Raw genomic sequence first — 14,810 nt, forward strand, 5'->3', positions numbered from 1 at the left:
GGGCCGGTTTAGATCGGCCTTTGGGCCGGTTTCGATCGGCCTTTGGGCCGGTTTCGATCGGCCTTTGGGCAGGTTTCGATCGGCCTTTTGGGCTGGTTTCGATCGGCCTTTTGGGCTGGTTTAGATCGGCCTTTGGGCTGGTTTAGATCGGCCTTTGGGCCGGTTTCGATCGGCCTTTGGGCTGGTTTAGATCGGCCTTTAGGCTGGTTTCGATCGGCCTTTGGGCTGGTTTAGATCGGCCTTTGGGCTGGTTTCGATCGGCCTTTTGGGCTGGTTTAGATCGGCCTTTGGGCTGGTTTCGATCGGCCTTTTGGGCTGGTTTAGATCGGCCTTTGGGCTGGTTTAGATCGGCCTTTGGGCAGGTTTAGATCGGCCTTTGGGCTGGTTTAGATCGGCCTTTGGGCAGGTTTCGATCGCCCTTTTGGGCTGGTTTAGATCGGCCTTTGGGCTGGTTTAGATCGGCCTTTGGGCTGGTTTAGATCGGCCTTTTGGCTGGTTTAGATCGGCCTTAGGTTTGGATCGGCCTTTGGGCCGGTTTGGATCGGCCTTTGGGCCGGTTTCGATCGGCCTTTGGGCCGGTTTCGATCGCCCTTTGGGCCGGTTTGTGTTATACATTTAAAACGGCAGTAGTAGTGCAGTAGTAGTGTTGATGAGTAGTCTCTCTCTCTCTCTCTCTCTCTCTCTCTCTCTCTCTCTCTCTCTCTCTCTCTCTGTCTCTCTCTCTCTCTCTCTCTCTCTCTCTCTCTCTCTCTCTCTCTCTCTCATGAGTGGGCCGAAAGCTTCAGTCACTTGTTCCAAAACGTCTGCAGCTCAGCCTCAGTATATTTATTAATGGAACGGCTTGAGTGATTTAGAGATCACACCTGATGCCAACGCATGACCATCAATGGTTTAAAGTGTCCTCATCATGCTATTTTTAAGTTTCCTCAAAAATAAATGTTCATGTCAAAAAAGGTTAAAAAAACACCAATTTCTTATAATACACATTGCACTCATGTGAAGAGGCTAGTTTATGCCAATTTCTTGATGATACACAATCATAACATATTCCAAACTGAAATGGCCTTAAATAAGACATGTTTCAATACTCTTCCTCTCTCTTCTCCATCTCCTTCTCTCTTTACTTTTCTACCAAAGCTGAGTTTTGATTGATAAACTCTTCATTTTCATCGGTGTCAGTGAGGATAGTAAGCGTAGGGTGAACCGATGCATGCTTTACAGTGTGAATCATTTTCCTAGCCAAGGGAATTTACTGAAGGCTACCAGGAAAGCTAAGCAACAAAGTAAATTAATTAAGACGTTCACATTCCTTATTAAGCTTGTGTCTACTATGCTCTGATTGGTCAGATGGCCTAGTCTGCTGTGATTGGTCAGGACGCAAACGCTCATTATCATATCTGAATTTCAGCTCTTGACACATAGTGATACGAACAGTAACGATGGCGTGGGTTTGACCGTCTCAATCTCATTAAAGTAGATTTTTTTATGTCTCCTCCACATGAAAAACATCTACCAAACTCTTTCGTTTTACAACGGTTTGAGGGCGGGGCAAAACAGACGCTGTTCAGCCAATCAAAAGACCACAGACGGGCATTATGCAAATGAGTTAAAATCTACGTAGCAGGAAGTGAGACTGGAATTATTGACAACTTTCGGTTATTTGTCATGCACTTTGGTCTTTGAAACTTAGTAAGAGCTCTATAACGCACCACATTAAAGAAAATATAAGGTGGACGCTTTAATATTCAGATTGTTCAGCGTATGGCACACAGCACATATCTGTTGTTCATCTGACTGATAAAAGACTCAACTGGAAAAATGATCTTATCTGAGCAGGAACAGGAAATTACAAACAGGAAATTAGCTTTTTGAGTCTTTATGATGTGGGCATTGATATTAGATTTTGTGTTTTACTGCAGAATCACAAGTCAAAACCAAACACCAATATATCAGCAGAGCTCAAACGTAAAACCCAAAATGGAGGTAAAAGGGTTTTTAGTGTGTAAATATAGCGCCGTTATTTGGCAGCTGGGCGGTATCTTTATTAGGTGCTATTATTAGGTTGTGCAGCACTGAAAGAAATCTGCTTTCATTGACACTACTGTGAATTATTGCTCTTGTATGATAAACGGCTTGTGATGTTCCTCATTTGTGCAAAAAACATCCTCTGAATGACTGAAGGACTTAATCTAAAGTAAATGTGCCTGGGATTCCTGAGGTTCTTTTTCTCCAGGAACTCTGTGTGTAATTTCCCCTTACGTGAAGTGAAAATATGAGGAAGAAAATCACAGTGAATGTTGAAGCGTGCAGGTTCAGTTTCACTGAGAGGTGGAGACGGACTCGCTCTACGCAGCTGATGGTGTTTTATGAAGTTTTGGCCTGGCCACAGTCACCTTTAGCTCACTCGCATGTTTCCAGTAACGCTGTTCAACTAAAACAGAGACACTCGTCTCTGGACTGCGGCAGTCAAACGATATGCATTGTGAAAAGTGAAAAAAAATCTGTTGTTTATCATTAATAGGGTTGCAAAGGGCCTGAACATTTCTGGTAAATTCACAGAGGATTTCAGAGAATTTTCAGAAATTCCAAAGCTTCCAGGGTTCCACAGCCTCCAGATTTACAAAACTTCTAAGATTCCAAAGATTCCAAAGCTTCAAAGCTTCAAAGATTTCAAAACATCCAAATTTCCAAAACTTCCAAGATTCCAAAACTTCAAAGCTTCCAAGATTCCAAAGCTTCTAATATTCCAAAATGTCAGAATTTCCAAAACTTCCAAGATTCCAAAACTTCCAAGATTCCAAAGCTTTGAAGATTCCAAAACTTGCAAATTTCCAAAACTTCCAAATTTCCAAAAATACCAAGATTCCAAAGCTTCTAAGATTTGAAAACTTCCAAATTTCCAAAAATACCAAGATTCCAAAGCTTCTAAGATTTGAAAACTTCCAAATGTCCAAAAATACCAAGATTCCAAAGCATCTAAAATTCTAAAACGTCTGAATTTCCAAAACTTTCAAGATTCCAAAACTTCCAAAGCTTCCAAGATTCCAAAGCTTCTAATATTCCAAAATGTCCGAATTTCCAAAACTTCCAAGATTCTAAAACTTCCAAGATTCCAAAGCTTTGAAGATTCCAAAACTTGCAAATTTCCAAAACTTCCAAATTTCCAAAAATACCAAGATTCCAAAGCTTCTCATATTCCAAAATATCAGAATTTCCAAAACTTCCAAGATTCGAAAGCTTCTAAGATTTGAAAACTTCCAAATTTCCAAAAATACCAAGATTCCAAAGCTTCTAAAATTCCAAAACATCTGAATTTCCAAAACTTTCAAGATTCCAAAACTTCCAAAGCTTCCAAGATTCCAAGATTCCAAAGCTTCTAAGATTTCCAAACTTCCAAATTTCCAAAACTTCCAAAGCTTCCAAGATTCCAAAGCTTCTAAGATTTCAAAACTTCCAAATTTCCAAAACTTCCAAATGCCCAAAAATACCAAGATTCCAAAGCATCTAAAATTCTAAAACGTCTGAATTTCCAAAACTTTCAAGATTCCAAAACTTCCAAGATTCCAAAACTTCCAAGATTCCAAAACTTCCAAGATTCCAAAGCTTTGAAGATTCCAAAACTTGCAAATTTCCAAAACTTCCAAATGTCCAAAAATACCAAGATTCCAAAGCTTCTAAGATTTGAAAACTTCCAAATTTCCAAAAATACCAAGATTCCAAAGCTTCTAAGATTTGAAAACTTCCAAATGTCCAAAAATACCAAGATTCCAAAGCATCTAAAATTCTAAAACGTCTGAATTTCCAAAACTTTCAAGATTCCAAAACTTCCAAAGCTTCCAAGATTCCAAAGCTTCTAATATTCCAAAATGTCCGAATTTCCAAAACTTCCAAGATTCTAAAACTTCCAAGATTCCAAAGCTTTGAAGATTCCAAAACTTGCAAATTTCCAAAACTTCCAAATGTCCAAAAATACCAAGATTCCAAAGCTTCTCATATTCCAAAATATCAGAATTTCCAAAACTTCCAAGATTCGAAAGCTTCTAAGATTTGAAAACTTCCAAATTTCCAAAAATACCAAGATTCCAAAGCTTCTAAAATTCCAAAACGTCTGAATTTCCAAAACTTTCAAGATTCCAAAACTTCCAAAGCTTCCAAGATTCCAAGATTCCAAAGCTTCTTAGATTTCCAAACTTCCAAATTTCCAAAACTTCCAAAGCTTCCAAGATTCCAAAGCTTCTAAGATTTCAAAACTTCCAAATTTCCAAAACTTCCAAATGCCCAAAAATACCAAGATTCCAAAGCATCTAAAATTCTAAAACGTCTGAATTTCCAAAACTTCCAAGATTCCAAAACTTCCAAGATTCCAAAACTTCCAAGATTCCAAAGCTTTGAAGATTCCAAAACTTGCAAATTTCCAAAACTTCCAAATGTCCAAAAATACCAAGATTCCAAAGCTTCTAAGATTTGAAAACTTCCAAATTTCCAAAAATACCAAGATTCCAAGCTTCTAAGATTTGAAAACTTCCAAATGTCCAAAAATACCAAGATTCCAAAGCATCTAAAATTCTAAAACGTCTGAATTTCCAAAACTTTCAAGATTCCAGAACTTCCAAAGCTTCCAAGATTCCAAAGCTTCTAATATTCCAAAATGTCCGAATTTCCAAAACTTCCAAGATTCTAAAACTTCCAAGATTCCAAAGCTTTGAAGATTCCAAAACTTGCAAATTTCCAAAACTTCCAAATGTCCAAAAATACCAAGATTCCAAAGCTTCTCATATTCCAAAATATCAGAATTTCCAAAACTTCCAAGATTCGAAAGCTTCTAAGATTTGAAAACTTCCAAATTTCCAAAAATACCAAGATTCCAAAGCTTCTAAAATTCCAAAACGTCTGAATTTCCAAAACTTTCAAGATTCCAAAACTTCCAAAGCTTCCAAGATTCCAAGATTCCAAAGCTTCTAAGATTTCCAAACTTCCAAATTTCCAAAACTTCCAAAGCTTCCAAGATTCCAAAGCTTCTAAGATTTCAAAACTTCCAAATTTCCAAAACTTCCAAATGCCCAAAAATACCAAGATTCCAAAGCTTCTAATATTCCATAACGTCAGAATTTCCAAAACTACCAAGATTCCAAAATTTTCCAAGTTTCCAAAAAATCCTGAAAAGTTAAAAAAACTTTGCAACATTTCTCAAAGTTTCCACAAATGTTTAGTAAATATTTTTGAGCAATATTAAAAATTTCTGTATCGTAAGCAGGGGTTCCAAAAAGGCAAAACATTTCCAGAAGCTTTCCAAGATTTTCTAAAACTTTCCCCAACTTTCCAGTGTTCCAAATTTCCAAAACTTCAAAATTTCCAAAAATACCAAGAGTCCAAAGCTTCTAATATTCCAAAACGTCCGAATTTCCAAAACTTTCAAGATTCCAAAGCTTCCAAAGCTTTAAAGATTTCAAAATTTACAAATTTCCAAAACTTCCAAGATTCCAAAATTTTCCAATTTTCAAAACTGCCAAGATTCCCAAATGTCCAAGATTCCAAAATGTACACATTTCTAAAACTTCCAAGTTTCCAAACAATTCTGGAAAATTTCTGGAAACTCTGTGACCCCAATCATTAGTGGTGATATTATTGATTTACAATATATCAATTTCAATATCTCTCTCTCTCTCTCTCTCTCTCTCTCTCTCTCTCTCTCTCTCTCTCTCTCTCTCTCTCTCTCTCTCTCTCTCTCTCTCTCTCTCTCCTTTTCCAGTTCCGATGACTTCCTAACCTCCTGCAGTGCAGTTCGGCAGCATCCCAGAGGGTTCGACGGCGGCGTTCCGGTCATGTCCTCCATCCCGCTGGAAGCTTCCCAGCCTGTAGTGGAGTGGCTGAGCGGCCTCCGGCTCGACCAATACTGCGCCGCGTTCCAGGGGGCTGGACTGGGAACATTGTGGGAATGCCAGGATCTAACCTCGTCGAAGCTGCAGCGGATGGGCGTAGCTCTGCCCGGCCACAGGAAGCGGATTCTTGGTAGCTTACACAAGCTCTTCCCCTCGGAGGTGAGGATGGAGGAAGATGAGGAGCGAGAGGAGGATAGACCCGTCGCCAGAGAAAGGACCAAATTCAGAGGCGTGGAGACGGAACTTGGCATCCCAGAAAAGCTTCTTCCTCCGGTTCCGCCACGGGTCATGCCTAATCGGCCTCCTATTCCCTTTACACCTGGCTCCGTAATCACAGCTAAGACTCCTGAGCTGAAGGAAACGCCCACACCTGCGGAGCGAGCCAAGCCCCGCCCATCTCCGAGGCCACGCCCACAACACCTGCCTCTTAAAGGGCCGGCACAGCAGCGCCAGAAGAGCGAGTGCAAACGCTCTCCTCAATCCCCCACACCCTCTTCCTCTTCATCCTCCTCTTCATCGGAGCGCTTCCACCTGTACGAGCAATGTTCATCTCCGGCTCAGGGAGAGATAGGCGCTCCTCCTCTTCCTCCCAAAAGCTACGCCGTCTCGAAAGAGCCTAAAGATGCCCCAATAACCCCTCAGGTCTTGGACAGACCCCCCATCCCTCCCCCTCGTGTGTCCGGCAAAAGGACTACAAATCCCAGAAGCACGTCGTTTGAAAACCCGCCCACGTTCAGGTACACAACTTTATTTGTTTTGGTATTGAGTGTACTTCTGCAGCCTTAAAGGGTTAGTTCAGCCAAAAATGAAATGTCTGTCATTAACTCCTCTCCCTAATGTCGCTCCACACCCGTAAGACCTCCGTTCATCTTCACACACAGTTTAAGATATTTTATATTTAGTCCGAGAGCGTATGCAAGTGTATGCACACTATACTGTCCATGTCCAGAAAGGGAATAAAAACATCATCACAGTAGTCCATATGAGACATCAGTGGGTTAATTAGAGTCTCTTGAAGCATCCAAAATACATTTGGGTCCAAAAATAACAAAAACTACGACTTTATTCAGCATTGGCTTCTCTTCTGGGTTTGTGAATAAATGCTGAATAAAGTCGTAGTTTTTGTTATTTTTGGACCCAAATGTATTTTGGATGCTTCAAGAGATTTTACCTGGATGTTCTTGATGTTCAGTTTTCGGTTGATATAACTATATATTACCAACTCAAGCAAAGAGTTTTTGGTATTTAAATATCGGCATTACATTTTTAGTTTGTTTACATTGGTGTTAAAATGATATTGTCAGATTTGTGACATACATTTTTGCTGTAGCTATGCTTTCTTTTCCCAGAAAGAATGTGAAACGGATAAATGGTTTCATTCTCAGTTTTTTAAATAATTAAAAATATATATAATTGAAATAGATTTCACACACTAATAGCAGTATCGTATGTCGAATATCGCATTATTGAACAAGGTATTGCATATCACACAGCCCTATTAAACAACACCTCACACAGTGTTAGCAAATGTTTTAAACTACACACACACACACACACACACACACACACACACACACACACACACACACACACACACATTCTGCATTTTTACTTCCTCAAAAAACTCCTCCTGTGTGATTTATAAGCCTTTTGTAAAGTGGGGCCATGGGTAATGTCCTCATATTTCACCCTCTCCTGTAATACCTGTGTCATACCCATGGCATTATACACATTTGTGTCCTCATATGTCACAAAAACATGCCCACACACACACACACACACACACACACACACACACACACACACTTTGCAGGAACAGTGAGGGTAGTGTCTTAGAGAATGACCCTGAATGCTTTTACACAATGCTCTTGCACAAACTCTAGTGTTCGTGTTTGCTGTGGCTCGAGGTCATGTGCCCATAGACTGTCACAAGGGTCAAATGGACCGGTGCAAATGAGTCAAAGCTGGAAAGTGACGTGTTCTTCCAGGCAACTGTGAATCAGCTTAACTAACATCATCTCTAACGCTTGAATTATAATGGTGAGAGCGCCACCCTCTGGTGTCCACAGAAACTGTAACCTATCTTTAGTCAAGTGTACACTGCTAAAAATGCTCTTCTTACTCAGTATTTTTGTCTTGTTTCTTGTCCAAACATCTAAAAATTCTTAAAACAAGAAGTATTTACTAGACAAGCTAAAGATAAATAATCTGCCAATGGGGTGAGAAAGATAATCTTAATTCAAACAGAAAACGAGATTATTTTTCTCACCCCATTGGCAGATTATTTATCTTATTTTAAGCAAAAACTCTCTTCATTTGGAGTTATTTTTCCCAAAACAAGACAATCATTTTTACTGGTCTAGGAAATGTTTCTTAATGTAAGAATTTAAAGATTTTTAGACTAGAAACGAGACAAAAATAGTAAGTAAGAGCTTTTTTTGCAGCTTTTGATAGTGCTCTGGGTCAGTCAATTTGATATTAAAGGTTTTTCATTTTAAACACTAAAGATGCAGTCTGTTAGTGGGTGGGATATATTAAGCTTGGATCATACTTTGCAAGAACAAAGACATTTGTTCGTTTTCTCGAAGCGGCAAGAACAAAGTACGTTCTGGCCAGTGCATCCATACTTCAGGAGAAAAGCAGGTGCCAATCATATCCCTGCCGGGGCGGCAGTGGCTCAGTGGTTCATGTAGGTTGTCTACAAACCAGAAGGTTGGTGGTTCAATCCCCGGTTCCACTTGACCAAGTGTCGAAGTGTCCATGAGCAAGACACCTAACCCCAGCTGCTCCCGACGAGCTGGATGGCGCCTTACATGGCTGACATCGCCGTCGGTGTGTGAATGGGTGAATGTGAGGCAAAAATGTAAAGCGCTTTGGATAAAAGCGCTATATAAATGCAGTCCATTTACCATATGCGTTTCTCTGCATTAACCATGCCCACTTTTAATGTCCGACCAATCACAGAATAGTTCTCGGACACCTGCAAGAAAAAAGTACTGCTCAGGCGATGTGTCGAGAACAAGCAAGTGAACATGTTGTCAGAGTTGTTGTGTGTGAAGCAGGAGAAATGGGCAAGCGTAAGGATTTGAGCGAGTTTGGCCAGATTGTGACGGCTAGACGACTGGGTCAGAGCATCTCCAAAACTGCAGCTCTTGTGGGCTGTTCCCGGTCTGCAGTGGTCAGTATCTATCAAAAGTGCTCCAAGGAAGGACCAGTGGAGAACCGGCCACAGGGTCATGGGCGGCCAAGGCTCATTGATGACCGTGGGGAGCGAAGGCTGGCCCGTGGGGTCCGATCAAACAGACGAGCTACTGGAGCTCAAACTGCTCCAGAAGTTAATGCTGGTTCTGATAGAAAGCTGTCAGAATACACAGAGCAGCTCAGTTTGAGGCGTATGGACCAGTCAGGGTGACCTCTGACCCCCGACCCCGCCGAAAGCACCAACAGTGGCACGTGAGCATCAGAACTGGACCACGGAGCAATGGAAGAAGGTGGCCTGGTCTGAGGAATCACGTGTTCTTCTACATCACGTGGATGGCCGGGCATGAAGATTCTGTTTCTGTGCAAACAATGCTGTCAATTCTGGTGTCCCAAGCCTAATATTACAAGATTTGTGTATATACATTTTTAAATGCACTACAATAAATTACCCATTTTAATTATTCGTTAAAAATAATTAATCTTTAGGAAACTATTGAGCTCAAAAGATCCAAAAATACAAAAATATGACTAAAAGTATTTAAAATCTACTGAGGTTGTCAATAATACCTGATAACACAGCTTATCTACATGTTTATGTTAGACTTTAGTCTCCAGATTGTGATTTCTGTAATATCATTCCTGAATGACAGACATCAATGAACATTCTGGACCATAATGCATTTGGTATGTCATGTGACATGATATTGTATCAAAAAGAAGGCCCCGAAGGACACCAAAACATGAGCTCAGGCCAGTGAGCGTCTCTTAAAATGCTGATATTTTCAGGTCACTCGTATCATGTGTCCTTCTGGATAACACTAATAAAACAATCCTAATGTATATTAAAACTATCTATTTGAAATGAGCCCATGTCTGTATGAAATAACACATTGATCAGATTGTTTTTTGAGTTCTAATTATAGATATAAATATGCAATAGAATAGGCCAGCAATAGTAGAAATGTGATTGATTTCAAAATCCAGAAATGACATTTTCATGGGGAAGAAGATCTAAAAATGGGTAATTGCATTCTTAAAATACACACACACACACACACACACACACACACACACACACACACACACACACACACACACACACACACACACACACACACACACACACACACTAAACCTACCCATCACAGGAAACATTCTTGTCTTCCCATGGCATTATACACATTTGGGTCCTCATATGTCACAAAAACATGCCCACACACACACACACACTCCACTCAGAGTGTTATCCGTCATTATCCGCGCTTCTGCTTGCGAACACTAGATGTCAGCATCTCTGTGTGTTTCCTCGAGAGATGAGCTGCTGATTCTGCATCTGTATTCCCACGAGAAATGAGCTGGAGTGATTTTCCAGAAACCCAGCGCGTGATTCATGTCCTCCAGACGTCGAACTTTAAAATCACATTTCTGAGAAATCTTATCACACATCATCTTCCTGCAAATTATGCCGTTAAGCTTTCAAATTACTGTGGGGGGAAATGCATCAGAACATTTTACTTTTTGATTTTGTTTCTCAATAATGCTCATTATATACTTGTTTATTTTTTTTTAAATATATACACCGATCATTTATAACATTATGAAGTGAATAACACTGATGATCTCTTCATCACGGCTCCTGTTAGTGGGTGGGATATATTAGGCAGCAAGTGAACATTTAGTCCTCAGAGTTGATGTGTGTGAAGCAGGAGAAATGGGCAAGCGTAAGGATTTGAGCGAGTTTGGCCAGATTGTGACGGCTAGACGACTGGGTCAGAGCATCTCCAAAACTGCAGCTCTTGTGGGCTGTTCCCGGTCTGCAGTGGTCAGTATCTATCAAAAGTGCTCCAATGAAGGACCAGTGGAGAACCGGCCACAGGGTCACGGCCATCATTGATGCACGTGGGGAGCGAAGGCTGGCCCTCACCTGAGGAACACATGGCCCCAGGATGCACTATGGGAGCGAAGGCTGGCCCTTACCTGGGGAACACATGGCCCCAGGATGCACTATGGGAGCGAAGGCTGGCCCTTACCTGGGGAACACATGGCCCCAGGATGCACTATGGGAGCGAAGGCTGGCCCTCACCTGGGGAACACATGGCCCCAGGATGCACTATGGGAGCGAAGGCTGGCCCTCACCTGGGGAACACATGGCCCCAGGATGCACTATGGGAGCGAAGGCTGGCCCTTACCTGGGGAACACATGGCCCCAGGATGCACTATGGGAGCGAAGGCTGGCCCTTACCTGGGGAACACATGGCCCCAGGATGCACTATGGGAGCGAAGGCTGGCCCTTACCTGGGGAACACATGCCCCCAGGATGCACTATGGGAGTGAAGGCTGGCCCTTACCTGGGGAACACATGGCCCCAGGATGCACTATGGGAACGAAGGCTGGCCCTTACCTGGGGAACACATGGCCCCAGGATGCACTATGGGAGTGAAGGCTGGCCCTTACCTGAGGAACACATGGCCCCAGGATGCACTATGGGAGCGAAGGCTGGCCCTCACCTGGGGAACACATGGCCCCAGGATGCACTATGGGAGCGAAGGTTGGCCCTTACCTGGGGAACACATAGCCCCAGGATGCACTATGGGAGTGAAGGCTGGCCCTTACCTGAGGAACACATGGCCCCAGGATGCACTATGGGAGCGAAGGCTGGCCCTCACCTGGGGAACACATGGCCCCAGGATGCACTATGGGAATGAAGGCTGGACCTTACCTGGGGAACACATGGCCCCAGGATGCACTATGGGAATGAAGGCTGGACCTTACCTGGGGAACACATGGCCCCAGGATGCACTATGGGAGCGAAGGCTGGCCCTCACCTGAGGAACACATGGCCCCAGGATGCACTATGGGAGCGAAGGCTGGCCCTTACCTGGGGAACACATGGCCCCAGGATGCACTATGGGAGCGAAGGCTGGCCCTTACCTGGGGAACACATGGCCCCAGGATGCACTATGGGAGCGAAGGCTGGCCCTCACCTGGGGAACACATGGCCCCAGGATGCACTATGGGAGCGAAGGCTGGCCCTTACCTGGGGAACACATGGCCCCAGGATGCACTATGGGAGCGAAGGCTGGCCCTTACCTGGGGAACACATGGCCCCAGGATGCACTATGGGAGCGAAGGCTGGCCCTTACCTGGGGAACACATGGCCCCAGGATGCACTATGGGAGCGAAGGCTGGCCCTTACCTGGGGAACACATGGCCCCAGGATGCACTATGGGAGCGAAGGTTGGCCCTTACCTGAGGAACACATGGCCCCAGGATGCACTATGGGAGCGAAGGCTGGCCCTTACCTGGGGAACACATGGCCCCAGGATGCACTATGGGAGCGAAAGCTGGCCCTCACCTGGGGAACACATGGCCCCAGGATGCACTATGGGAACGAAGGCTGGACCTTACCTGGGGAACACATGGCCCCAGGATGCACTATGGGAGCGAAGGCTGACCCTTACCTGAGGAACACATGGCCCCAGGATGCACTATGGGAGCGAAGGCTGACCCTTACCTGAGGAACACATGGCCCCAGGATGCACTATGGGAGCGAAGGCTGACCCTTACCTGAGGAACACATGGCCCCAGGATGCACTATGGGAGCGAAGGCTGGCCCTCACCTGGGGAACACATGGCCCCAGGCTGCACTATGGGAGTGAAGGCTGGACCTTACCTGGGGAACACATGGCCCCAGGATGCACTATGGAACGAAGGCTGGACCTTACCTGGGGAACACATGGCCCCAGGCTGCAATATGGGAGTGAAGGCTGGACCTTACCTGAGGAACACATGGCCCCAGGATGCACTATGGGAGTGAAGGCTGGACCTTACCTGAGGAACACATGGCCCCAGGATGCACTATGGGAACGAAGGCTGGACCTTACCTGGGGAACACATGGCCCCAGGATGCACTATGGGAGCGAAGGCTGGCCCATACCTGGGGAACACATGGCCCCAGGATGCACTATGGGAGTGAAGGCTGGACCTTACCTGAGGAACACATGGCCCCAGGATGCACTATGGGAGCGAAGGCTGGCCCTCACCTGGGGAACACATGGCGCCAGGATGCACTATGGGAGCGAAGGCTGGCCCTCACCTGGGGAACACATGGCCCCAGGATGCACTATGGGAGCGAAGGCTGGACCTTACCTGGGGAACACATGGCCCCAGGATGCACTATGGGAGCGAAGGCTGGCCCTCACCTGGGGAACACATGGCCCCAGGATGCACTATGGGACCGAAGGCTGGCCCTCACCTGGGGAACAGATGGCCCCATGATGCACTGTAGGATATATATATATATATATATATATATATATATATATATATATATATATATATATATATATATATATATATATATATATATATATATTAAAAAACATAAGTCCCATACATCTTCATTGAGGGGTCAGAACTTTAGCACATTTAATCTAATAATGCGTTTGAGCTTCAGCCACTTCAGATCTATCACTGACACTGCCTAGCCAACCAGCTGAGGACATGCTAGCAGTGTGCTAATACATGCTAGTTCATGCAAATTTGTGCTAGCAACAAATGAAAACATGTTAAATTAAGCTGGAAACTTTTTAATATTGCTAAGACATGTTAGCAACATATCAAATCATGTTAAAACATGCTAATTTATGCTACCAACATGCCATATCATCCTAGGAACATGTTAAGTCATGCTAATTTATGCAGAAATGTATCTATCTATCCATCATCCATCTCTCTGTCTATCTATCCATTCATCTCTCTATCTCTCTATTTCTCAATCTCCATCCATCTCTCTTCCTATCTCTTCCTATCTATCCATCCATCCATCCATCCATCCATCCATTTCTCTATTTCTCTATCTCTCTGTCCATCCATCCCTCATCCATCTATCCATCCATATCATCTCTCTATTTCTCATTCTATCCATCCATCTTTCTATCTCTATCTCTCTATTTCTCCGCCCATCCGTCCTTCAATCCATTTGTTTTTCTTAGATGTTATGGTCTTCAAAACATTTAAACTTCAAACGTAAAACCTTCACACACGTCCAGCTTTTAAAACTCTTTCAAACATTCTTTCTAAACTCTCCTCCTCCTCTAGTGTCTGATTTGTGTGTGTGTGTGTGTGTGTGTGATTGCGTGTGTGTTCATGCGCGTCTGTGAACATGAGAAACGGGAGGCAGAATTCAGGAAGCTCTTTGTTTTTCAGTTTTTTTTGAAGGTCTCTGCTCAGAGACTCGCGTCTAAAAGTGTTTTCCACTTCCGTCTGTTCTGTGTGTGTGTGGTTGCTTTAGGCCGCCTCACTCGTTCTCGACGCGGTTCTCGACTCTCTCGTTATTTTCACACTCGTTTATTTCTCGTTTATTCCTGTGTAACGGGATTTCTGCCTCTGGAATGGCCTTATTTGGCGAGTTTGAGCACGTAAGTTCAATGTGGAAGTGAGTGTTTGTTTGTTGTTCTGTTTTCTCTGCTCTTTGATTCTTTCATTTTGAATGTTGTTTGTCAACCCTTGTTCTGTGTGTGTGTGTGTCTGTGCTCATTTTTGTGAAATATCAAGACACAAATGTGTATAATGCCATGGGTATGACACAGGTATTACAGGAGAGGGTGAAATATGAGGACATTACCCATGGCCCCACTTTACAAAAGGCTTATAAATCACACAGGAGGAGTTTTTATGAGAAAGTAAAAATGCAGAGTGTGTGTGTGTGTGTGTGTGTGTGTGTGTGTG

General features: G+C 43.5%; 2 protein-coding genes across 6 annotated transcripts in view; one reads left to right on the top strand and one right to left on the bottom strand.

Annotated features, from left to right (window-relative positions):
- Window positions 1-14,810, bottom strand: part of LOC137084932 (ribonuclease inhibitor-like) — a 318,165-nt gene that overhangs the window by 184,996 nt on the left and 118,359 nt on the right. The gene's annotated exons all lie outside the window — the stretch shown is intronic.
- LOC137084924 (arf-GAP with Rho-GAP domain, ANK repeat and PH domain-containing protein 1) overlaps window positions 1-14,810 on the top strand; it is an 86,201-nt gene that overhangs the window by 15,376 nt on the left and 56,015 nt on the right. For 4 of the 5 annotated variants that reach the window (XR_010906832.1, XM_067451482.1, XM_067451481.1 and 1 more), the window contains exon 2: window positions 5,750-6,616. Coding sequence is in view for 4 of the 5 variants with exons in the window: in XM_067451482.1 (XP_067307583.1) it covers window positions 5,823-6,616 (794 nt within the window). In the remaining variant the exon portion in view is untranslated. Of the gene's footprint in view, window positions 1-5,749; window positions 6,617-14,227; window positions 14,501-14,810 lie in introns of those variants that run through there. The other variant, XM_067451483.1, reaches the window with a different exon arrangement.

This window comes from Pseudorasbora parva, chromosome 8, assembly GCF_024679245.1.
Source record: "Pseudorasbora parva isolate DD20220531a chromosome 8, ASM2467924v1, whole genome shotgun sequence".
Classification (NCBI taxonomy): domain Eukaryota; kingdom Metazoa; phylum Chordata; class Actinopteri; order Cypriniformes; family Gobionidae; genus Pseudorasbora; species Pseudorasbora parva.